The sequence below is a fragment of the Phyllostomus hastatus genome, unplaced genomic scaffold, assembly GCF_019186645.2.
Source record: "Phyllostomus hastatus isolate PE091 unplaced genomic scaffold, TTU_PhHast_1.1 phas_contig_150, whole genome shotgun sequence".
Classification (NCBI taxonomy): domain Eukaryota; kingdom Metazoa; phylum Chordata; class Mammalia; order Chiroptera; family Phyllostomidae; genus Phyllostomus; species Phyllostomus hastatus.
Window position 1 is genome coordinate 37,499,369 of NW_025333611.1, and position 25,696 is coordinate 37,525,064.

A 25,696-nucleotide genomic window follows, 5' to 3' on the forward strand; every position below is an offset into this window, starting at 1 on the left:
TTTGTTTTCTGTCAAGTGTAATAGTTCTGTCAAATGTGAGACTCAGTGTGATAAATATGTAAAGCCTAAGGCACACAGCCCATGTTCAGTAAAGAGGGCGAATGTTTTTTTTAAAGATTGCATTGTATTTATTTATTTATTTATTTATTTCAGAGAGACAGAAGGGAGCGAGAAAGAGAGGGAGAGAAACATCGATGTGTGAGAGAGAAATATGGATCGGTTGCTTTTCGCACTTCCCTGAGGACCTGGCCCACAACCCAGGCATGGGCTTTGACCGGGAATCGAACTGGTGACCTTTCAGTTTGCAGGATGACGCTCAATCCACTGAGTCATACCAGCCAGGGCTCCAATATTAATATTAGCAACAGTTGGCCTATGTGGGACACACCCCAAGATATGAGAGAAACACACTCCTGTGACCAAGAGGGAAGGACTATGAGGGTCACCCTTCTTCCAGCCATGGTATCTCTTCATTCCCTCCCATTGGGCACATCTGTGTCCAGTTTCTACCCTGGAGATAACAGCCCCGAACCACAGGCTGCCCCGGGCACTGTGCTGTAGTCAGGGAGCCTGGCGCTGGGATGGCAGCCTGGGGAAACTTGTGGGGAGGCCCTTTGGACGAAGCCAGATTAAGGGCAGTGGGCTAGGAAGGATCCGAGGCTCTCTCTCCGCGTCAGTCCTGCTGCTTCCTGGAGTCAGCCACACCCGGGCCTGCTTGCCCCCTGGTCTCAGGCACTATGGGCTGTGCCCTGCTAGATGGGACAGGGGTGTCTTGGGGCTCTCCTGGTTTGCTAGAGTTTGCCCACAAGCTCTAGACACGGGCCCTCAAGCCTCACACCCACTGGTGTTATCTTGGACATTTGTTTGGAGGAGAGAGGGGGCCTGAGCAGCTGGGAAGTGGCAGAGGTTGGGCAGGAAGGATCGAGGATTGGTGGGCCCTCACTCTTCTCTACCTTGCCTGATTCCCAGCTAAACCACGTAAGATTTCATTTAGGCACACATAACAGAAAACCTAAGTGACAAGAACTTGAACAAAATAAGGATTTATTCACCCCTCACTTAGCCTCACTTAGTCTGGAGGTGGGTGAAGGTGGGTCCGAAGTCAGGGCTGTGGTCTCTTCAATTTTCTACACTTTTCTCTTGTGGTTGAAAGATAGGAGCTTCAGCTCCTGCCATCACACCTATGCTCAGGCAGGAGGAAGGAAGAAGACACAAAGAGTTGTTACACCCAGCAACTTCAGATTTTATCTCTGCCCAGACTGTGACATGGCCAACCCTAGCTGCAAAAGAGGCTGGGAAGTATATTCATTCTGCTGGACACATTGTCTCCCCTAACAAAACCAGAGTTTGTTAAAAAGAAGTGGCAGCCCTGGCCAGGTAGCTCAGCAGGTTAGAGCTTTATCCTGATACACTAAGGTTGTGGGTTCAATCCCTGGTCAGGGAACATAGAAGAATCAACCAATGAGTGGAACAACAAATCCATGTTTCTCTCCCTCTCTTTCTCTCTCTAAAATAAACCAGTTAAAAACCAAAAAGACTGGCCTCTGCTCCTCTCTCCTGTCCCATCTACTCTCTCCCCGGAGATACCTCCAGCTTCACCGAGCTCCAGGCAGGCCCTCCTGAACAAGGCCCATGGTTCTCATCCTGGTGCCTTCGCATCTGCTGCCCTTGTGCCAGGAAGGTCCCTCCTCCCGGCCCTTCAGGCGTCCCACCATGGCTGCCATCCAGTTTTCTGGACTCCTCTCAGGTGGTTCTTATTCTCTGAGGCCCTTCCTGGTCACATCCCACTGGACAAATAACCCTTTTTCTCTCTCTGTGTGGAAACAGCTCCTTGTTTTTCTTTGAGGTCCTGGCCCTCTCCTACTTCTTGTCCATGGGGCCGGGTCGGGGTGCTGATGTAAGAGCTGTCCAGCCCTGGCTGGTGTGGCTCAGTGGACTGAGAGTCGGCCTGTGTTCCTAAAGGTTCCTGGTTCAATTCCCAGTCAGAGCACATGCCTGGGTCATGGGCCAGGTCCCCAGTAGGGGGTAAGCAAGAGACGACCAGTTGATGTTTCTCTCACACATTGATATTTCTCCTCTCTCTAAAAATAAAATAAAAAAAATCTTTAAAAAGAAAAAAAAACCCAAACCTGCAGAGGGTATTTGTAAGAGTTTATCTGAGCCGAACCGATGACTTATTCAGGGGAGCACGATCTCAGATGCTCCAGAGGGTGGTTCTGCAGTTTCTTTTACACCTTTGAAATTAAGGAGGGAAGTAAGGAAGGATCCAAGAGGGTAGGAAAAAGCAAGGTGTGGGTTGGATTATGAGATTTTGTGCTCTCTTAAGGGTGGTTACGCCTTCTCAGGGTATCACTTCTGACACTTCAAAGGTGTGTTAACCTAGATGCACAAGGACAATGCATAAGGCTGACTTAAAGATCTTCTGCTAAGGAAGTTATAAGCCTGGGGTGTGACTACGTGCCATGACCTGCCCAGTTAGGAATTTATGATTGTATTACAGTGTCCCTTTTTCATCCACCAGGGTTTGGGTAGGACTGTTCGCGGTGGCAAGAACTGCACCAGGTGCTGGACAGACCCGACCTGGGTTCAGCAGCCTCAGTACTTGAGTTCTGGCTGGGAAAGAATTCAGAGCCACGGCTCAAACTATAAGAGAAAGTATAGTTAGAAAGTCACAGAGGTAGAAGAAGTGAGTGGTAGAAGAAATGTGCTCAGGAAGCAAGTTACAGAGGCGAAGCAAGTTGGAGCTTCAGAGAGAGAAGAGAGAAGGGTAGCCATAACAGGCCTGAGGGCAGGGGAAAGGTTCAACAGTGCTCCTGGGAGAGAGCATGCTAGGCCCTCCATTATGAGGGATTTCATTTTTCACATATATTTTTAAAAGATTTTATTTTTTTTATTTTTAGAGAGGGAAGGGAGGGAGAAAGAGAGAGAGAGAAACATCAATGTGCAGTTTCTGGGGGTCGTGGCCTGCAACCCAGGCATGTAGCCTGACTGGGAATCGAACCTGCGACACTTACACATATTTTTATTTATTTTTAGAAAGAGGAGAAAGGAGGGAGAAAGAGAGGGAGAGAAACATTGATTGGTTGCCTCTTGTAACTGCTCAGAGCAGGGACTGAACCCACAGCCCAGGCATGTGCCCTGACCAGGATTGGAACTGGCAACCTTTTGCTTTGTGGGCTGATGCCCAAGCCACTGACCACACTGGTCAGAGCCATTATAAAAGGATTTTAAAGGCAGGGATTTTAGGGGAGGTCCCAGGGGACGAACTCAATAAAATATTCATCAGCTTTTCAGGTGTGGCCTTTTAGGGTCCTGGTCTCTTCTGATTGGTTGGCACCAGGGCAAGAGGTCATTGGTCAGTGCAGCTGGTCCTGGCATCACCCATCTGGTTTTGCTGCTTTTCTAGGCCTGGAGCTGAAACACAACTAAGGCCTAGATGTTATCTCCAGGGAGGAGTGGTCAGGAGATCTAAACCCGTGACAAGCCCTGGCTAGTGTGGCTGAGTGGATTGAGTGCCGGCCTGTGATTGCCAGACAGGGCACATGTGTGGGTTGCAGGCCAGGTCCTCGGTAGGGAGCGCTCGTAGAGGGCACTCAAGAGGGAACCACACATTAATGTTTCTCTCCCTCTCTTTCTCCCACCCTACCCCTCTCTCTATAAATAAATAAATAAATAAATAAATAAAATCTTTAAAAAAATCCCGTGACCAGCGATGTGAAAGGTCCGAGGGTCCAATACCCGTGATCAGTGATACGCTAGAGGAAGAAAGGTTACCTAGGGTGCTTGATCCTTGCTTTCCCAGTTTTTCCTGTTGCTAGGCGCCTGGGGCTTTCTGCTCTGGTGACCTTCTGCACCTGGCCTACTGTGCTCCGCTCATGTCTGTCTAACTGCTGACCACAGAACCAATGCTTCTCCCTTGCTCCTGTGGTGAGCAGGTGCCCCTGAACCTGGCTAATGAGAATATTTCACCACCCCCAGGCTACTGTGATTGGGTCAACGATGAGTATGTGAGCCAAGCAGGGCCAGTGAGAGCCAGTCTGGGCTGTTCACTGGAACTAACAGGAAACTAACACTCTCAGAGGTTACTGAGATATGAAGATGGAAGCCTGGAACTGCTTGAGAGAGATTGCCTGTGAAGGAAGCCCACACAGGAAATAAGAGGGCCAAGAGATGGAGTGTGCCTGGATCCAGCCATGCCTGAAGCCATTACCTCTTTGAACATTTCATTTATGTGAGCCAAATAGGTTTTTTCTCTTAACCTAATTTTACTTCTCTTTTTTACTCTTTATAAATAAAAGACTCCTAATAAATTACTTCCCAGTAGAAACCCCTCCTCCCTTCTTTGTGTCTCCACTATCCTCTGTCAGCTCCTAGGCCATAGTACTCATTTGTTTACGTATCAGCAAATTCATCATGGCATTGCTCCTATTTGTTTAAAACCTGTCATGTGTTCCCATTGCTTTTATTTTAGTTTCTTTTTTATTTATTGGTTTTTGGAGGTGGGGGGACATCAATTAGTTGTTCCACTTATTCATGCATTCATTGGTTGATTCTTGTATGTGCCCTGACGGGGGATCGAGCCTGCAACTTTGGTGTATGGGGATAATGCTCTAACCAACTGAGCTACCCAGCCAGGCCCCCCTTTCCATTGCTTTTTGGAGAAAGACCTGTATTAGATATCTATTATTACAGAAAAAAATTACCCCAAAGCCCTGGCTGGAGTGGCTCACTGGATTGAGTGCTGGCCTGCAAACTGAAGGTTCGGGGGTTTGATTCCGGGTCAGGGCATATGCCTGGGTTGCAGGCCAGATCCCTGGTTGGGGGCCTGCAAGAGGCAACCAATCAATATTTCTCACTCACATAGTTGTTTCTCTCTCTCTCTTTTTTCCCTCCCTCTTCTCTCTCTTAAAATAGAGAAATAAAATATTTTTAAAACATTTAAAAAATTACCCCAAAACTTAAAATAAATATTTGTCAGGAGACCCCCATTTCTTTCCATGGGAGCTTCTCCCCAGGGCTGCTGTGTGTTCTCATGACATGTCACCTGGTTTCCCTCCCAGCCGCTGATCCAAGAAAGACTGACACTGCCCTGTCTTTCAGGACTTACTCTCAAAAGCCACACTTCAACGCTTCTACCTTGTTAAAAAAATTTAATTTATTTTTGGGGAGAGGGGAAGGAAAGAAGAGGAGAAAAACATCAGTGAGTGAGAAAAACATCCATCTGTTGCCTTTCTCATACCCCCTATTGGGGACCTGACCTGCCCTCCAGGTATGTGCCCTGACTGGGAATTGAACGAGCAACCTTTCGGTTCACTCAGTCCACTGAACCATACCAGCCAGGGCTATAGAACCCCTTTGTTATCCACACTAATTATAAGCCCACATGGGAGAGGGGAGGGGAGTAGAGGGAGGAGATTAAACTTGACCTCCTGAAGAGAACAATATAAAGAAATTTGTCGACTTGCCCTGGCTGGTGTAGCTCAGTGGATTGAGCACTGGCCAGTGAACCAAAGGGTTGCCAGTTCGATTCCCAGTCAGGGTACATGCCTGGGTTGCTGGCCAAGTTAAGTCCCCCGTAGGGGGCGCGTGAGAGGCAGCTGCATTTTGATGTTTCTCTCCCCCTCTTCCCCTCTAAGATAAATAAATAAAAATTTTTAAAAAAGAAGAAATCTGTGGATTTACTTCAGAACCACCCCAAGATCAGATCTTCCCCCCGGTGGACTCTTTGCGAAGTTTGGGAAATACCCTCATGTTATGTGCAGAGTTCACCTCTCTTGATTAAAGCTCAAAATGCTAACTGTCTTCCAGCCAAGGCTCTGTTTCCACCAGCTCATGGCACCCACTCTGGGGAACCAGGGATGCCAGGAGGGGATTGGGAGGCCCTGGGCACAAGCAGCAGTGTTCAGTGTGACGGAGGCAACTCTGAGGTTTCTGCGCCTGCTCTGCAACGCTACTTAGGTGGCACAGACCCAGTTCTGTAGTGCTCTTGGTAGTTTCACAAACTTGGACTAGCTGGAGTTGGTTTCTGTGTTTGTTTTTTTTTCCGCTTCTTTTTAGAGAGAGGGGAAGGGAGGGAGAAAGAAAGGGAGAGAAACCTCGATGTGAGAGAGAAGCATCGATCGGTTGTCCTTGTATGCTCCCTGACCTGGACGAACCTGCAACCCAGGCATGTGCCCTGAGTGGGACTCAAACACAGGACCTTTCGGTTTGTGGGACGATGCCCAACCTACCGAGCTGCATCCGTCAGGGCGCTGCTGAAAATCTCCATACCTCCTGAGGGACTTGGCTCCTGCCTGTCCCTCTCTTTACCTAGTGGCATAGTCTCATATTCTCCCTCCTTCAAAAGGAGGAGCACCTTCTTGCCTCAGGACCTTGGCACATGCTGTTCCCTCTGCCTGGACCATTCCCGTCTCACACCTACCCCTTCCCTGGTCCCCCTCGCTGGCTAAATTCCTATTCAGCCTATAAATCTCAGTTTGCCTGTGGCTTCCTCAGGGAGACCTTCCCTGCTCCACCCCCACCCAGGCTCATCCCTCCCATTACACACCCTGGCTGCAGTGGCATTTGCCCTTTGCAGCACTTTACCTCAATTGCAGTGAATCATTTGTACTCATGAGGTCCTCGGGACGAAGACTTTGTCTCATTCCACAGCCTTGGAATAGAGGAGGGGCTGGGGAACAGTAAATTCCTTCCCCACACTCTCTAGAGACCTCTGGGTTACTCTGATACTCCTCTGCTGGGCCCTGTTGCACTTCTTGACCTTCCAGGAATATTTTCACTGGGTTTCAGGTAACAGATATCCCAACTCAAATAAATGTAAGCAAAATAGTAGATTTATTGGCTTGTACAATTTTAAAGTCCAGGGATGGATTTGGCTTCAGGAAGAGCTGGGTCAAGACTCACTCTCTCGCTGTCAGCATTAGTGTCATCTCCTTAGACACCTCCATCAATGAGAGCAGAGTGGAGGAAGAGTCAAGTGTATAGGCGACCCTGGAAAAGCAAGAGTTGGTGCTGCCTGTTGCTACAAGAACCAACAAGTAGAGACAGGGATTGAATATTTATAAGTGCTTTATTCAGATGGCTGGCGATCTGAGAAGATGGTGGGCTATGTATGCTAAAAGCTGTTTTTTTCCTTTTTTAAAAAAATATATTTTATTGATTATGCTATTACAGTTGTCCCACTTGCCCCCCCCTTTATTCCCCTCCACCCTGCACACCCCCTCCCACCCACATTCCCCCCTCTTTAGTTCATGTCCATGTGTCATATATATATACGTTCTTGGGCTTCTACATTTTCTATACTACTCTTAACCTCCCCCTGTCTGTTTTCTACCTACCATCCATGCTACTTATTCTTTATACCTTTCCTCCTCTCTCCCCACCCCACTCCCTATTGATAATCCTCCCTGTGATCTCCATTTCTGTGGTTCTGTTCCTATTCTAGTTGTTTGCTTAGTTTGTTTTTGTTTTATGTTCAATTGTTATAACTGTGAGTTTGTTGTCTTTTTACTGTTCATATTTTTTATCTTCTTTTTCTTAGATTAGTCACTTTAACATTTCATGTAATAAGGGCTTAGTGATGATGAACTCCTTTAACTGGACCTTATCTGGGCAACACTTGATCTGCCCTTCCATTCTAAATGAAAGCTTTGATGGATAGAGCAATCTTGGATGTAGGTCCTTGCCTTTCATGACTTGGAATATTTCTTTCCAGCCCCTTCTGGTGTGCAAGATTTCTTTTGAGAAATCAGCTGATAGTCTTATGGGAACTCCTTTGTAGGTTACTATCTCCTTTTCTTGCTGCTTTTTAAAAAATATTTTTTTATTTATTTTCAGAGAAGGGGGAAGGGAAGGGAAGGAAAGGAGAAAGAGAGGGAGAGAAACATCAGTGTGTGGTTGCCTCTTGTGTGCCCCCCATCAGGGAATTGGCCTCCAACCTAGGCATGTGCCCTGACTGGGGATCTAACTAGCAACCCTTTGCTTCACAGCCTGGTGCTCAATCCACTGAGCCACACCAGCCAGGCATCTCTCTCTTGCTGCTTTTAAGAGTGTCGCCTTCTCTTTAATCTTGACTAATGTAATTATGATGTGCCTTGGTGTGTTCCTCCTTGGGTCCAACTTCTTTGGGACTCTCTAAGCTTCCCGGACTTCCTGGAAGTCTATTTCCTTTGCCAGATTGGGAAAGTTCTCCTTTAGTATTGAATTGTTTAAATAACTTTTCCACTTGTTGCTCTTCCTCTTCTCCTTCTGGTACCTCTATAATTTGGATGTTGGAACATTTAAAGATGTCCTGGAGGTTCCTAAGCCTCTCCTCATTTTTTTGAATTCTTGTTTCTTCATTCTGTTCTGTTTAATGTTTCTTTATTCCTTCTGGTCCATACCGTTGATTTGCATCCTGGTTTCCTTCTCATCACTGTTGGTTCCCTGTACATTTTCCTTTATTTTACTTAGCATAGCCTTCATTTTTTCCTCTAATTTGTGACCATATTCAACCACTTCTGTGCGCATCCTGATTACTAGTGTTTTGAACTGTGCATCTGATGGTTGGCTATCTCTTTGTCGTTTAGTTGTATTTTTTTCTGGAGCTTTGAACTGTTCTTTCATTTGGGCCATTTTTTGTTGTTGTTGTTTCGGTGCACATGTTATGTAGCGAGGGGCGGAGCCTTAGGTGTTCACCAGGGCGGGGCAACCCACATGGCTGTGTTGTGACACTGTATGTGGGGCAGGGATCCGAGAGGGAACAATGTTGCTTGCTCAGCTCTCTGCTGGATTTCAGTCACTTCCCCTGCTTTCCACAAGCAAATTAGGCCCTTCTGGTGCTGATTCCCAGGTGGGTGGGCTTGTGTACATTCTAGGACCCTGTGAGTCTCTTCAACGGACTCTCCTGTTAGGCTGGGAGTTTCTCCCACTGCCTCCTCATCCCCCACAGGTGTTTTCAATTGGTGGTTTGAGGCTTTATTTCCCCAAACTGGGACCCTGGGTTGTGGGTCTCTCTGGATCCCCAGTTGTTCCTCCCAGTTTATCTGTGTGAGAATGTGGGACCGTCTGTCTGGTCCACAATCTTCTGCCTCTTGGGGTCCACCAGCTGCAGCCTTGATGTGAGTCCTCGTTGCCCCTCCTACCGGTCTGGATGAATGTTTCTTCTTTAACTCCTTGGTTGTCAGACTTCCATACAGTTCGGTTTTCTGTCAGTTCTGGTTGTTTTTTTTGTTTTTAAATTTGTTGTTGTCCTTCTTTTGGTTGTGTGAGGAGGCACAGTGTGTCTACCTACAACTCCATCTTGGCCGGAAGTCTCCTAAAAGCTGTTATAACATCTCATGTTAAGCCAACCTTTTAGAAGGCAGTCCAGCAGCGGTTTTCCTAGTACAGTGGCACCTTGATACTCATCATCAATTCATTCAGGAACTTGTGATGAGTGCCAAGAAACCTACGAGTACCAAATGATCAAGCATTTTCTCTTGAGAGGCAGCATCCTGACTCATACAAGTTCTCGCAAGTGCAATGAGTCCCGAGCAAGTGCTGAGTGCTGAAACATTTTTTTCTCCTCAAAATGCAAGGTATACAGGGGTTGGTGAGTTCTGAAGCCACAAGTACCAAGGTATGACTGTATTTCTTTTTCTTCTGATCAACAATTCTTTTTTTTTTTTTAGATTTTTTTCTTTTTGTTGTTCAAGTACAGTTGTCTCCCTTTTCACCCCACCACGTCCTCCACCCCACCCATCCCCACCTCCCACCCTCAAACCTATCCCTTTGGCTTTGTCCATGTGTCCTTTATACATGTTCCTTGATAGCCCTACCCCTATTTCCCCCCATTATCCCTCTCCCCACTCTCTCTCATATGATCTCACCTACAAGTTGAACCTAATGAACAAAACAAACAAGTATGCAAAATGTAACCAGAGACACTGAAATAAAGAAAATGAAAGATTCTAACTGTAAGTCCTTTATTTCAGCCTACAAGGAAAAAATGAAGGAGCTGTCCATGCTCTCACTGATTTGCTCCTGCTTTTACCCAGAACCTTGCAACATCAACATCTACACCTATGATGGTGAGTTTGACAATGGAAATGCCCCTGGCAGCTAGATCATTTGGAAAAGCTTAGATGCATTCATTTCTCTCTCACAACTCCTGATAGAATTAAATTGGTACTTGGTGGTTTTCGCTATTGACTTGCTATGTGTAGCTGTTAGGCCTTATTGATTGCCTATTACTCAAAACAGTTTAAGTTTGGTGCTAATAACAACACATTAACATCTCTTAAAAACATGGCTTAATTGTAATTGCAGTCATGTCTAGCATATCAATATCCACAAAATGTCCAAGGCTTTTCTTTGCAAATAATACAATGTGCTAAGTTCTAATTATAGCAGCTGATCAACAATTCTTTATCTGCATCATGGATGTTTCCTCCCTGGAATAGAATGGCTCAGATACCATCTCGATTGCTTGCAGACCTCCTGGGACACAAAGGTTGAATTGCTCATCCACCATCTAGAGTCAGTTCCTGGAACAATAGCTTTCCACATGCATTGATCAGTTAAGCCTATCAACTACAACTAAAACTAAAATCTTTCTCTCTCCTTCCTTAAAAGACTTTTTATTTATTTTTAGAGGGGGAGGGAGGGAGAAAGAAAGGGAGAAAACCACCAATGTGAACATCAATGTGTGGTTGCTTCTTGAGCACCCCCCACCTGGGACCTGGCCTGCAACCCAGTCATGTGCTCTGACTGAGAATCGAACCAGTGACCCTTTGCTTCACAGTCAGGCACTCAATCCACTGAGCCACACCAGCTGGGGCAAAAACACAGAATCTTATTGAATATCCTGTAAACCTGTCCCCATTGTGCTTTCTTCCACTGTCATGTAATCTTCCTTATATCCTGTCCTGAGTCTCAAGCGCATAACAGTCATTCTCAGGAGCATTTGAGTTCTTGCTCCTCTGGCAATTGTCATCGGTTTTGGCTTAAAGAAACTTATGTAGACAAACACTTTCTTATTCCTCATGATTCTGTAGATTAGCGGAACTCGCCTGGCCAGTTCTTCTGCTGGTATGTCCTCAGGTCACTTGCGCCGGTGACTCTGCTGTGCTGGAGGGTCTACAATGGCCTGCTCCACAAGCAGGACGCTGGCTGCTGGCTGCTCTCCACATGTCCAGCCTGGATTTCCTTTCACAGAGTCAGGAGTGTAAACTGCAAGGCCCAAGTCCTAGCCTTGAGAGTTGCACAATGTCACACTACTGCATTCTCTGATCAAAACAAATCCCCGACTGGGGACTGGGCCTACAACCCACACACGTACTCTGACCAGAAATTGAACTGGTGACTTTTTGCTTTGTGGGACAATGCTCAACCAACTGAGCCATGCCAGTCAGGGCAAACTTTTTTTTTTTTTAATTGGCTTTTAGGGAGAGTGAGGAAAGGGGGGAGGGGAGAGAGAGAGTAACATAAATTTGTTATTCTACTTATTGATGAATTCATTGGTTGCTTCTTGTATGTGCCCTGGCTGAGGATCAAACCTGCAACCTTGGTGTATCAGGATGATGCTCTAATCAACTGAGCTACCTGGCCAGGGCAGTTAGTCTTGAGGGTGGCCCAAATTCAAGGGGTGGGGGAATGGACTCCCCATTTCAATGGCTGGATTGACATGGTCACATTGCAAAAGGGCAGAGACACAGGGAAGCAAAGATTCATGAGAGGCCATTTTTGATATGACCAAGTATCTCTCTTCTAGGTCCCTTCATTAAACCTTCCCACCCCAGCAACCCAGTTCCTTTGACCTTGATGACCACTAGAGGCTCAGCTCCTTTAAAAAGTCTTTCTGTGGCCCTGGCTGGTGTGGCTCAGTGGACTGAGTGCCAGCCTGCAAACCAAAGGGTCACCAGTTTGATTTCCATTGAGGACACATGCCTGGGTTGCCGGCTGGACCCCCAGTAGGGGGTGTACAAGAGGCAACCACACACTGATGTTTCTCTCCCTCTCTTTCTCCCTCCCTTTCCTTCTCTCTAAAAATAGACAAAAATCTTTTTTTAAAAAAAGTCTTTCTGTAAAATCCCTACCAGCCCATACCCACTTTTATTCATTATCCATTAATTTACTCAACTACCACACAGTTATTAAAACTATCACAGTCCTATGCTGGACACTAGGGACAAATATGATGAATAAGACCCATTTCCTGCTCTCAAAGAATTTCTAGTCTAAAAGAGGAGACAGGGACTAAAACAGATGTTAACACAGTACATTAGGGGCAATGCCAGAGCAGGTACAGAACATCTGGGAGCACATGGAAAGGCAGTCGGCCCAGCCTTGGGGTCAGTGATCTTCTCCAGATGAGTAGATGTCTCCAGTTTGATAAGGGGAGCTGGAGCGTGTTAAGTAGAGCTCTTGGTTATAAGTGATAGAAACCCAAGTTAAACTGACTTAAGGAAAAAAGGAACTTACTGATCCATAACTAAAAAGTCCTGAGGATATTACTTTCAGGCAAGGTTGGATCCAGGTGCTTATCAGAAATTAGTCTCTTCTCATTTTTCATCTCCGTTTTCCTCTCTGTGCACTAAATTCTCAGGCAAATTGTCCTTATGTGTTGGCAAAGATAGCTCCTGACAGCTCCAGATGTATATGATCTGGTGGCCCAGCCCTGGGTCACAGGTTCCCCTGGGCCAAGGAGAGGGATCAGTCTCTCAAAGCCCCAGGGTCAAAGAATGGAGCTCAGAGGAAGAGTTAAACAAAGGCTGATGAATAGGCCAGGTATCAGGTATGCTCCCAGACAGGTGACTAAATTAAAGTTTTCGCAGGTGTCATCCAGAAAGAAATGTTATGAGGGGAGAGCCAGTTGGCCTTTGGGGCTCAGAAGATGCCATCCTGTACTCGTCTGCACTAAACCCAGTGGTAAGGTCCTAGGGCTGGTCTACTTAGCCCAGCCAAAAAAAAAAACCCCAAAACCAAACCAAACCAAACCAAAACAAAACAAAAAACAACAAAAAGGAGCGCTCTCCACCTAGTGGCCATTGGGGTCACTGCACCGCAGCCCAGACCATTACGGACTGGACGCTGGCAGAGTGAAGTTCCCTGACGCAGGAAACAGCGTTTGTGGGCAGGGAACAGGGAGTGCCAGAGCAGGGGCATGTCTGTCCTCTCTGTCATGTGGCCTTGGCACAGGGCAGCGTCAGTGAGGTTGTTAGGTGGACAGATGGTCAGAGGGGGAAGTTGAATTTGACGCTAGTGACCGTGGGGAGGAACGTCTGGGTAGGGGCGAGGGTGACTCACCCCTCAGCGGCTCCTGTGAAGGCAGGGCTTCCTTCTTCGCCTGCTCTGGGAAGAAGCCCTAACTGCCCCTCACCGCTGCCTCCTCAGGACTTCAGCTGGGAGCTGTGATTTCTTCCAACTTGTACTTCACAGAAGCGTCATGGCCTTCATGGGACTTGAAGTCCCATGAAGCTGGTAGCAGGGCTCAGACCCATGCCTGGGGACCCTGAGTACCAGGCCAGTGTCCCCCACACACTCCGTGGCTGCTATCTGGGTGTGTGCACAGCTCTGTGTCTGCACCACCCGAGATGACATCTCAACACAGCTTTGCATCCTGCTCTGGACGAAAGCATTACATGCATAGTTTCATCATGCATGTCTTCTCCTGGGGTGTCATTGGCTGCAGAACCAGGGTGCCTGGGGTGAGCTGAGGTGCCTTAGCAGTGGAAGGTGGTTTAAATTTTTTTATTTTAAAATATTTTACCTATTTATTTTTAGAGAGGGAAAGGGGGAGAGAGAGAGAGAGAGAGAGAGAGAGAGAGAGAGAGAGAGAGGGAGAGAGAGGGAGAAATATCGATGTGAGAAAAACATCAATTGGTTGCCTTCTGTACACGTTCAGGCTGGGGACTGAACGCACAAGCCAGGCTTGTGCCCTGACCAGGAATAGAACTGGTGACCTTTCATTTTGCAGGACACCCAACCAACTGAGCAACACTGCTCAGGGCAGTTTTATTTTTGTTAAACAAGCAAAAGTTTATTTAAAAAGCTGCAGAGGTAAAAGAAATGAGCCATGGGAGAAGTGAGCCAGCCAGGCTGCGTGGGCTCAGGAAAGAAGTTACAGAAGCAAAAGAAGGGCCCTTGGAGCTCAGGAGAGAGAAAACCAAGGCATGTGCCTTGAGGGAAGAAAGGGGGAGGAAAGGCCCGTATGGGCATGAGAGACAGACAGGCAGACAGACAGGCAGACAGACACCAGAGTGTGGGTTCTTGTCGGAGCCCAGGGAAGAGCCACTGCTGCCCCGTTCTGCCCCATTCCAGACTGAATTGTTTCCAGCACTGTATACATCATGGTCTTTTTTTTAAAATATATTTTATTGATTATGCTATTACAGTTGTCCCATTTCCCCCCTTCTCTCCCCTCCACTCTATACCCCTCCCCCACCCACATTCCCCCCCTTTAGTTCATGTCCATGTGTCATACTTATGAGTTCTTTAGCTTCTACATTTCCCGTACTATTCTTGCCCTCCCCCTATCTATTTTCAACCGACATTCTATGCTACTTATTCTCTATACCTTTCCCCCCTCTCCTCCTCCCACCCCCCCCCCTGCTGCTAGCCCTCCATGTGCCCTCCATTTCTGTGGTTCTGTTCCTGTTCTAGTTGTTTACTTAGTTTCTTTTGGTTTTGCTTTAGGTGTGGTTGTTAATAATTGTGAGTTTGCTGTCCTTTTACTATACATGTTTTTTCTTTATCTTCTTTTCTTAGATAAGTCCCTTTAGCATTTCATAAAATAAGGGCTTGGTGATGATGAACTCCTTTAACTTGGCCTTATCTGAAAAGCACTTGATCTGCCCTTCCATTCTAAATGAGAGCTTTGCTGGATAGAGCAATCTGGGATGTAGGTCCTTGTCTTTCATGACTTGGAGTATTTCTTTCCAGCCCCTTCTTGCCTGTAAGGTCTCTTCTGAGAAATCAGCTGACAGTCTGATGGGAACTCCTTTGTAGGTGACTGTCCCCTTATCTCTTGCTGCTTCTAGGATTCTCTCCTTCGTTTTTACCTTGGCTAATGTAATTATGATGTGCCTTGGTGTGTTTCTTCTTGGGTCCAACTTCTTTGGGGCTCTCTGAGCTTCTTGGATTTCTTGGAAGACTGTTCCCTTTGCCAGATTGGGGAAGTTCTCCTTTATTATTTGTTCAAATACGTGCTCAATCTGTTGCTTTTCTCCTTCCCATTCTGGTACCCCCTATAATTCGGATGTTGGAACGTTTAAAGGTGTCCTGGATGCTCTTAAGCTTTTCCTCGATTTTTTGAATTCTTATTTCATCATGCTTTCCTGCTTGGTTGATTCTATCTTCCTTCTGGTCCATTGTATTGTTTTGAGACTCAGATTCCTTCCTTTCACTATTGGCTCTCCTCTGCGTATCTTCCTGCATCTCTTTTATGGTAACCTGCATCCTTTCATCTAAATTGTGCCCAAAATCAACCAATTCCGTGAGCTTTCTGATCATTAGTGTTTTGAACTGTGCATCTGATAGATTGGCTATTTCTTGGTCGCTCAAAAGGATGAGTCCTGGGGGACTGATCTGTTCTGTTGGCAACATGTCTTATGTCTTTCCCTGTCTCTCCTTTTTTTTTTTTTTTTTTCTTTTTCGGTCTGGTCGCTCCTGTTATGGTGGGGGGCGGAGCCTTAGGTGTTCACTGGGGCTGGGCACCCCGGTTGCTAGATTGTGATGTTATATGTGGGGGTGGGGGCAGGGGCGGGAGCGGGAGCGGGGACGGAGGGAACAATGGCAGTAGTTCGGTTCTCCTGGGCTCAGATCCTTCTCTGAGATCCTGGGCTGCGAGCTCTGCCCTGGTCCACAATCGCTGCCTCACTGGGTCCCCCAGCCGCAGCTTGCGCACTCAGGGATCACCGCTGCGTTCTTGCACCCCGGATGGCTGTCGCACGGATTTCGCGCCAAATTTTTGCTGACCTCCGAGCGCCGCCAACCCGTGCCAGCCCTGTGTCTGCCCGGCTCGTCGTCTCCTACCAGTCTGGATGTACGGGTCTACTTCAACTTCTTGGCTGTCCGACTTCCAGTCAGATAAATCCTCTATCAATTCTGAGTGATATTCTATCTGTAAATTATTGTTGTTCTAATCTTGGTTGTGTGAGGAGGTACGGTGCGTCCACCTATTCCTCCATCCTGCCGGAAGTCCCATCATGGTCTTTTTAAAAAATGGAATTTATTGGGGTGACACTGGTTAACAACATTATATAAGTTATGTTTCAGGGCTACAATTCTATGATACATCATCTATATATTATAGTGTGTGTTCATCACCCCTAGTCAAGTCTCCTTCCATCACCATTTATCTCCCTTTACCCTCTTCCACCTCCCCCTGCCCGCTTTCCCTCTGGTGATGCCATGCTGCTATCCGTCTGAGTGTGTTTTTGCTCGTTTGTTTCTTAACCCCTTCACAATCATGGAGTCAATACAGGGGGCCATACCAGGTGCCCACTGTCTGCAGACCTATCCTCCTTCCTGCGGGACCCAGAACTTACTCCAGGCCAGCAGGAGGGGTGGCAGCAGTCACGGTTCACATGGCCTCCGCCATGTGTCAGCGCTGTGATGGCTTCACAGGCAGCAGTTCTTTTTTAGAAATTTTATTTATTTTTAACAATTTTATTTATTTTTAAAGATTTTATTTATTCATTCTTAGAGAGAGGGGAAGGGAGAGAGGGAGAGGAACATCCATGTGAGAGAGACTCATCAATGGGTTGCCTCTCACACACGCCCCGAATGGGAACCACACCTGCAACCTAGGCACATGCACTGACTGGGAATCGAACCAGCGACCTTTTGTTTTGTGGGACATCCGACTGATGGGGCCACACCGGTCAGGGCTATAGCTGTTCTTTTCATTTCCACAACAACCCTGTAAGGTAGGCATTGTTTCACTCTGTGGTGCAGGTCAGCTAACCAGATGACAGGACCCCACAGTGGCAGAGCTGGGACATGAACCCTTGCTGCCCAGCTGCAGAGCCCTAGTTCTTCACTATGGCTCTGCACCGCGTCTCCACAGCTGACTCCTCTCCTTCTGTGCCAACTTTCTTGGCCTCAGAGCCACGCACTGCGGCTCCCTCTGATGTTCACCTGCTGGGTCATACTGTGGGTCCTGGGCACTGACATCAGAGGCCATGGCAGGCTAGAGAATTTCGAAGCTGAGCTCAGGGCTAAACCGAGTAAGAGGGGCCCTAATGTGAAGTCAAGACCCTTGGGTTCAAATTCCTGGGTGTCACCAGATTGGCCAACATCAGAAAGGCTACCAGCAAGTGCTGACAAGGCTGTGGGACAAGCAGAACGCACCCACACTGCAGAACGCACCCAAGGCATCCACTCTGGAAAACCACTTGGCAGTGTCTGGGCAGGCAAGATGTGCCTGCTCTATGACATAGTGACCCCACCCCAGACACATGCATGCACTGCACACCCAACAACACAGGCAAGATCGTTCGCAATGGCTGTGTTTTCTGCAGTTCCAAACCAGGAAGAGCCCACTGTCTGTCGGCTGTGACATGGCTGAATTGTGGTACGTTCATATGAAAAAATGAACTTCTGACACACACAATAACATAGATGAACTCACAGACATAATATTGAATAAAAAAGGATGTATGGCTCTATTTTTATAACATTTAAGAGCAAGCAAAACTAATTTATGGTGATGGAGGTCAAAGTATGGTGCGTGAGTTCCCCCAGGACAAGGAAGTGTTCACCCCTGCATCCCCATGCCAACACGGCTAGGCACACAGACAGCTGGCAGGGACTCCTGGGCCCAGACAAGGTGGTCCTGCAGGCCAAGGCTGTGGCATGGTAGGGCAGCCCACCCACCCCTGCCCTCACATCCTTGCCAGCGGATGGATGGGCCCGATTCTGACACCTGGCTGGGGGAGAAGGGCTGGGGAAACTGCTGAGGCAGGGGGAGCTGAGGGCCTGTGGGGGCCATGGAGGGTCCTTCCCAGCTGGTGGCATACTGGTGCTCATGAACGGTGTGCAGAGTGAAGCATGGAGCCATGGTACACTGCACTCAGATCTGGCTGTCGGAAACAAAGGCCGGACAAAGGACTCCCAAAGCCAACATTCCCCTTCTTCAGCTCATTTCTGGGTCATGGAAAAGGTCCTCCCAAGATTACCAGGCCTAGGGGAAGTCCCATTGCTGTGGAAGAGCTGGGTGGGACAAGGCCGCCTCTGCTTATGCACCCTCACTCATTCAATCAACAAGCACCCAGGGCATGCCCCTCTGCGCACGGGGCAGTGGAGGCGAACAGGCTCAGTCTCTGTCCTGAAGGCTTAGCCTGGAGACAGCCATGCTGGGCGTGGGCTCATTTTGTCCTCCGTCTCTTTTCCTGTCCCCTGCATCCCTTCTGCACAGAGCAGCCAGAATAATCCTCTCAAGCAAAGCAGATTACGGTACTGGTTTAAGGCCTCTAAAGACCGCCAGAAGGTCCCCCACCACAGAAGCCAGGGGAGGTGGGGGAGGCTGTACGGAGTTTGGGGCACCCGGGGAGACTTCCACAGGGCTGCCAAACCACTGGGTTGTCTCTCTCTGTCCCTGAGAGAAGTGTTTAGAGCCCTGGGGGTCTGAAGGGAATGAGAGTGAGGGGTCGAGACACACACATTAGACCCAAGGGCAGCGTGGCCCAAATCCCAGTTCCGTTAAGTTGCAGTCTGGCTCGTGGGAGAAATTCTTTTTATTTTTCCTTGATTTTAGAGAGGAAGGGAGAAAGATCAATTTGCTGTCCCACTTATTCACACATCATTGGTGGATTCTGCTATGTGCCTGACTGGGGACTGAAGTCCCAACCCGGGTGCATGGGAACCAGGATCTAACCAACTGAGCTGCCCGCTGGGGCCGAGGAATTCTTTATTTAGATGCTCCAGTGACCATGTGACAGAGCAGAAGCATACACCCACACACGACACTGAAGGCGTTTCACAGTCGAGGGGCAGGGCGTGGGGGGAGGCCATGACAGCAGCTAGGGGCTTCTTTGACCCAACGAAGGGGGCCTCAGATGGTGTCACTTCCTAGGACTCCTGCTGGAGAAATACAAGGAAAAATCTACTCCCAGTGAATCCCAGGCCATAAAACATGGCAGCATCGGAGAAACCTAGGTTTGGGGACTGGGGAACTGACTCCTCACTGCTGACACTTGCCCCAACCCTCCTTTCTTTCCCGGGGGCCCCATCCCACGCCCTGGTACCCAGGAATCTCATGGTGGGGGAGGCTAGCACCACCTGGGCAGGAGGCCTGCTGCACACACACGAGGAGAGGGCTGGGGAAGCTGAAGGGCTGCGGGCCCAGGGCAGTCTGCCTTTGAGGGCACAGAACCATCACACAAACACGCAGGTGGGGGCTTTGCCAACTGACCCTGGGTCAGGGGCCTCGGACAGTGGAGGGAAAGGGTCCTGGAGCTCTCCATCCTCCCCCCGGGTACTGAGGCCTTCTCCAGCTCCAGCCTGTCCCCACTGCTGCAGGTCCTTAGCACCATTCAGGAACTGTGGGGGAGGGGCAGGAGGGACAGCAGTGCCCTGCCAGGGTTGTGGCACTGCTGCAGGAACTTCACTGTGGGCAGCAACCTGTACAACGGCCAGCAGCCAGCATCTGGTCCCAGGCTTGGTAAGCCTGCACTTTTGGGGGCAGGGGGAGTGTCACATTAGCTCCAAGCTCCCATGTGGCAGCCATGTTCATCTGCCCTTTCCTGCCTAGACCAAGGTCTGGGCAGAAGGGTCAGGTTTCACCGGAGGTGCCTAAAGCCCGGAGAGCTTAGTGGTTTAGCTGCAAGGACTGGTCCAAAAGTGACCTGCCGAGGAGACACAGGCCTGGAGCCTCACGACACGTGGCCCAGAAGGCCGGAGGAGGGGAGAGGCCATCCTCTAACTACCTCCCCATGAGTGCCCACATCCTCTCGGGCCCTGCTTCCCTTGTCCCGACCTACAGGCCCATTCCAACGGGCAGAGGCAGGGGTGGGTGTGCCTGGGCCACCTCGAGGCAGCCTGTGGCCCACTCTTGTCGCAGGCCTGGGTAAGAAAGGAGGAAGAGGAAGCCAAGGGCTGACTATGGTCATGGTCACGGTCACGGGGAGGTTGGCTCCTGGCTGCTTCGACTTGGGGTGCTGGACAGAAACACTAGTCTTCCAAGGTAGTTGAGTCTTTCTGTGTGGGCTGTCTTTGTACTGGAATCTGGCCCAGGGGTGACACTGCTGTTTTTGGTGACCTGCAGTTTGAGAAGGAACAAAGGTATGGGTCAGTCTGTGGCGGTTGTGATGGCACTCAGGTAGCTTACTCTAACTCTTCCCGGGGCCCTGGAGTGACAAGCAGGCCCGCTCCCCTTTATTGAGGGACACTGCATGCTAGACATGGCACTGGGTGCTTTGCTTCATCATCCTAGTTTGTCCTCATGGCAATCCTGCAAAGGGGGTGAGGAGCAGCACCCCCATTTTGCATACGAGGGAACTCCAGTTCAGAAAGAGTAAGTGACCTGCTCACAGCAAGCTTTTAAGTGTGGCGGATTCGGGACTGCAGCCGTGTCTTCCCACCACCCCGCACCATCCATTCCACCTCCAGGCCCACAGGGCCCCACTGGCACGGCTCTCCCCTCACCTGGGATCTACCGGGGCTCTCCTGCTGTTCTCCATCCCACTCTCCCAGCCCCTAGCCCCACCAGCTGTCTCATTTGTTTACGGACTGGTTTAGGATTTGCTTCCACCACCAGAGGGCAGACTGGAGGGTCAAGGACCATGTTGGTCTGGATTCCTGTGGAGGCCCTGACGCCCATAGCAAAGCCTAGGGCAGCAGGTGATGTACTGAGTGGATAAAAGCTCATCTTCAACAGCTCCCATTATGGGCACTAGCACTTGAAATAGATGATCTAACCCTCACAGCATCTGAGACTCGAGGGTAACGAGCCCCCTTTGGGAGTGGCACAGCAAAGTGGGGGGGGGGGCCTGTGGGGCCACAGCAGCATGAGTCCTGGGTCCAGCTCCCAAGCACTGTGTGACCCCACGCAAGTTTGCTGGCTCACCTGACATGAGGTGTCCTTGGGCTGTAAAAGGGGGCCCTAACTCAGAGCTACTGTTGTGAATTCAATGGGATCGAAGTAGGTATTGGACAACTTATAGCCCCAGTTTCACAGAGCAGGGGCTGGAGGCTCAGGGTGGCTTCCTGACATGCCCGGGGTGGCTGAGCTGGGAAGCGGAGGAGTGAGACAGTGTGCAACAAAAGCGTTTTCAAGTGTGGGTGCCCCAGAACGGGGCTCTGGCCAGCTCCAGACTGTCTGAGAAATTGCCACCCATCAAGGCTCCATGAGCTGCAGGGGTGCCGAGAGAGGGGCAGTTCCAGGCCGGGGTGCCGGGGCTGGGGTCAAGTCCATGTCTAAGAGACATCGCAAGAGCCTTCCTAGTTAAAGACACGCCTACAAATGAAGAGGAAGGCCTGCCGAGGGGGAGAGGAGGCTTCAGGCAGGTGGAGGACCAGGAATATTTCTGACGGCACACTGTTTCCACCGCCTTTACTTCGGTTGGCTCCGTAGCAACACAGAACCAACTGCCAGTCAAAGCCCTCATTTCACAGACTCGCCTGCCCGAAACTCAGTTTCCTCATCTGTAAAATGGGGATGATTCCTACCTAGGAAGGTTGTGCTGCGGCACACTGTCCACACCACACAGTCCCTTCCTGAGAGGAAGGGACATAACCCCCTGGTCACCTCTGGCTGCTCCGTCCCACGTGGAACCCAAGCTCCTTGTCCACAAGGGGTCCCGGAGGAGCATACCCTGAGCCAGAGAAGCCTCGATAGAATTACGGCTCTGCCTCACAGGGTCACTCTTAATGGCGTCTGCCTATGTCTGTAAAACCAGAATAATGACCTCTTCTCCCCAGGGTGCTTGAACTACCTGAAAGTGAAAATGTTTGTATACAGCTGCAACAGAGCAGGCGCTCGAAGAATGTGACTCATTTTCATGAGTCACGGATAGATGATTCTGTTCACCTCTTCCCTTCCAAGGACTCTTCACGATTTGTACTTACTGGAGTTCACTCATGTTCTGTCTCCTCCCAGCAGAGTGTAAGGTCTTGAGAGCAGGGGCTGGAGCGGTTCCTGCCACCACTCTGGTGTTCAGTATTTGACCAAGGAAGGAAAGACCCGGTCATGTTCGGTAACGACCTGTAGAGGGAGCTCTCACCATGTAGTTGAGGGAGAAAAGACTCCCCTCAGCAGCCTGCTACAGGAAACAGAGCTCTGGGAGACCTCCGAGGGAACTGCCTGTGCTTCCCTGCCAACACTTCCAGCCCAGGAGGTCCACAGGCCAGGGAGAAGCTGATGGGAGTGAAACTTCTTTCCGTTAACTGACTAATCTTCTGCTGACTGAGAAATGGCTGCCAAGATTCCCTTTTAGGCCAAGGAGTACCTGGCTTTGTTCTGATTCAGAAGCTCAGAGCTCCTGCTGCAGGCCCTTGAACTTCAAAGAATGATTACTCACTGGTTCTTGTGTTTGAAGCCGCTGACGTGAGCTTGGTACTGTTCTATGGAGTTCAGCACGATCTTACACGTCTTGCACGGGTAGCCCTTCCCGGCTGAAACACACGTGAAAGACAAGATGCTTAGTTTCCCAGTAAGAAGGGACCTGGGCAGTGCAGCTTCGGAGAGTGCATGCACATGTCCTTCTGAGGACTGAGGAGCAGGTGAGAACCCCAGAGGCCCCCATGCTCCGGGGCACGTGCTGTGCCTATGTGCTCCCTAAGGTGGGAATCTCTTCCCTCCCCTCTGTGCCCCCAGGCCCAGTATTGGACCTGTCCCGAGTAGCTGTCTGTTGAGTGGCTAAAAGACGGACAGAACAAAGAGGCATTTGGTGTATCTGTCTTTCCCACCTGAACAGTGCCAAGTGACCTCACTCAGGATGCCCTCGCCTGGGGATCTCCAGGCAGGTGCCACTCTCCTCCAGCCTGTGGTAACAGTAACTGATGAGAATGTCTGCTCGGAAAACCAATCTGCTTTTCTACTATGGGGCTCTCAGGCACCTTGTCTCATTACCAGGGCTGCTCCAATGACAAAGTGGCCTTTCTGCACATGGTTTAGCAGAGAGATATGGTGAGAAGCAGAGATATGGGGCTGGACTCCAGGTTCTGCTTTCATATGACCTTGGCTGAATCCCTTCCCCTTTCTTATCCTCAGCTTTTCTCAATTATGAGCCAATTATATTACAACTCCTAACCATAACACATAATAAAAAGCAGTGCTATCATTTACCAAGTGCCCCATATACCAGGTCTGTCCAGAAGGTATCCAGCCATGTGATGTGAAAAATAGACATTTATTGAAGAAAATACAAGACACAAGAAACACTGAGGACAATGATGCCTTAGTCCCTTTCAAAGTAGGCACCTCGGGACCTCACACTGTTCTTTCAATCGCCATCAGCTGCCCCGCCATATTTTCCTGAATCTCATCTACAGTCTGAAATTTCTTCCCTTTCAAAGATGATTTTAGTTTTGGGAAAAGGCAGAAGTTGCAGGGCACCAAGTCTGGGCTGTAGTGGGGCTGAGTCACCTGGGTGATTTGATATTTCACCTAAAAACTCCACATGAGATGTGATGCATGAGTGGGCATGTTGTTGTGATGAAGCTGCCCATCATCAGTTGTCCACAGCTGTGGCCCTGTGAATCATCCCAATAGTTTTCCCAGAGAAATGTTCAAGCATAGTGCAAATGCTGATGAAGATTCGTTGCTCTACTTGCTCAGTCATTTTGAATCTGACGGCCACACCAGCACACATGCTTACTCAAGGGCATCTACCACCCCCACTGACTAGTACAGTGAAGTCATCATTGCTCACACATGCGCATTCTAGTCCACTCTCCTTGGCTGCCAGGTTACATCAATGTTCTGCAAACTGTTCTCATTATTTTAACAAAGGCTGGAGTTTTTCTAGATGGACCTCATGGGCAGTGCACTTCACCATGATCACAGGAGCTCCTCAGCTCTGCTCCCTTTTGAATCATCCACCACCCTAACGTCTCCCAGCTCTGTAGTGAGATCACCTAGGTTCACCTCCCTGCTCTGTTTCTTAGTAGGACTGTAGGTCAGTTACTTAACTCTCTGAGATGGGGTTTCCTCATTTGTAAAAGTGGGGCTTCTCAGAAACTCGGGTTCTTACCTAAGAGGTCGACATTGGTGTCAACCTCATTAGGTCATCGATTCAAGTGAAAAATTCGGCACACAGTGAGTGTTCAACACGTGTGAGCTTTTATCACTGTTATCACTCCACTCTCACAGGTTCTTGAGTCACTGGTGAAGAGGGAGACAGCATCTTCCGAGCATCCTTCCATGGCAACCGATGCCCCTGGGAACACAGACCACCTCCCCTCCTCCATAAGTGAGCCGGTGTCCCCAGTGTCCCCAGGTCCATTTGTTTCCCTTGTATCCTCACGTAAGGGGAAACTCCCTGCAATCAGAACTCAGGTCCTTTTTAGGCATTTAAGGCCAGAATTCACAGTTTGACACTAACATGGGAAGCTGCATAATGGACTAGTAGAACCACTCTGCCCCCAAGGTCAAGAGTGGGACCTGAGGCTGGGGTGGGGTGACAACCACCAATGGTTAAGAATCACTGATGCCCAGATTACAAAAGTCCACTATTATTATATATTATGCATAAGGCACCAAGTCAGGGTTTTGGATATTTGTGTCACTGGTTTTTTTAAGGATTATATTTAGTTTTTTTTTCAATTACCATAAAAAAAAAGAATTTATTTATTTATTTTTAGAGAGAGGGGAAGGGAGAAAGAGAGGGAGAGAAACATCAATGTGTGGTTGTCTCTCATAGGGCCCCCACTGGGGACCTGGTCTGCAACCCAAGCATGGACCCTGACTGGGAATCGAACCAGTGACCCTTTGGTTTGCAGGCTGGTGGTAAATCCACTGAGCCACACCAGCCAGGGCTGTGTCATTGGATTTTCACGACAACCCTACAAACCAGGTGGCCATCTCCATTTTTCAAAGCAGGAAATAGACCCCAAAAGGTGAAAGAGGTGGGTGAACTGGGTTAGAGCTGGGATCCACCCCTGGTGGTGAAGCCCTGTTCTCCCCTTGGCACCACACACCTCTCTGAACTCTCCCGCAAACTTCATGAGGTGCATGGTCTCACTCAGCACACTAGCTGCTGATCTGCAAACTGGATTCAAAATCATCACTTGGGGAACCACATAATTCATCAGAGCTCTAAAAAAAACGAGGTCTGTCCAGTACTCACACTCATTAATTTTCCTCTCCTTTTCATTTGACATGTTTTTTAATATTGATTATGCTATTACAGTTGTCCCATTTTCCCCCCTTTATTCCCCTCCACCCTGCACACCCTCTCCCACCCACATTTCCCCCCTTTAGTTCATGTCTATGGGTCGTACATATAAGTTCTTTGGCTTCCACATTTCCTATACTATTCTTAACCTCCCCCTGTCTATTTTCGACCTGCCATTATGCTTTTTATTCCCTTTACCTTTTCCCCCTCTCTTCCCCTCTCACTCCCCTGCTGATAACTCTCCATGTGATCTCCATTTCTGTGATTCTGTTCCTCTTCTACTTGTTTGCTTTTTTTTTTTAGGTTCGGTTGTTAATAGCTGTGAGTTTGTTGTCATTTTACTGTTCATATTTTTGATTTCCTTTTTCTTAAATAAGTCCCTTTAACATTTCATATAA

General features: G+C 48.8%; 1 protein-coding gene and 1 long non-coding RNA gene across 3 annotated transcripts in view; one reads left to right on the forward strand and one right to left on the reverse strand.

The window, feature by feature from the left end:
* Positions 1-4,094: 4,094 nt before the first annotated feature.
* Positions 4,095-12,868, forward strand: LOC123806132. The gene is made up of 3 exons (XR_006783425.1): positions 4,095-4,231; positions 9,954-10,049; positions 12,795-12,868. It is a non-coding gene; the product is annotated as an uncharacterized LOC123806132 (long non-coding RNA).
* A 5,812-nt stretch (positions 12,869-18,680) lies between these two features.
* The window catches only part of ZNF346 (zinc finger protein 346), a 32,722-nt gene continuing 25,706 nt past the window's right edge, over positions 18,681-25,696 (reverse strand). For both annotated transcript variants that reach the window (XM_045826750.1, XM_045826749.1), the window contains 2 exons: positions 22,482-22,575; positions 18,681-20,221 (listed from right to left, as the gene is read on the reverse strand). In XM_045826750.1, coding sequence (XP_045682706.1) covers positions 20,134-20,221; positions 22,482-22,575 — 182 coding nt within the window. In that variant the 3' untranslated portion in view covers positions 18,681-20,133. The remainder of the gene's footprint in view (positions 20,222-22,481; positions 22,576-25,696) is intronic.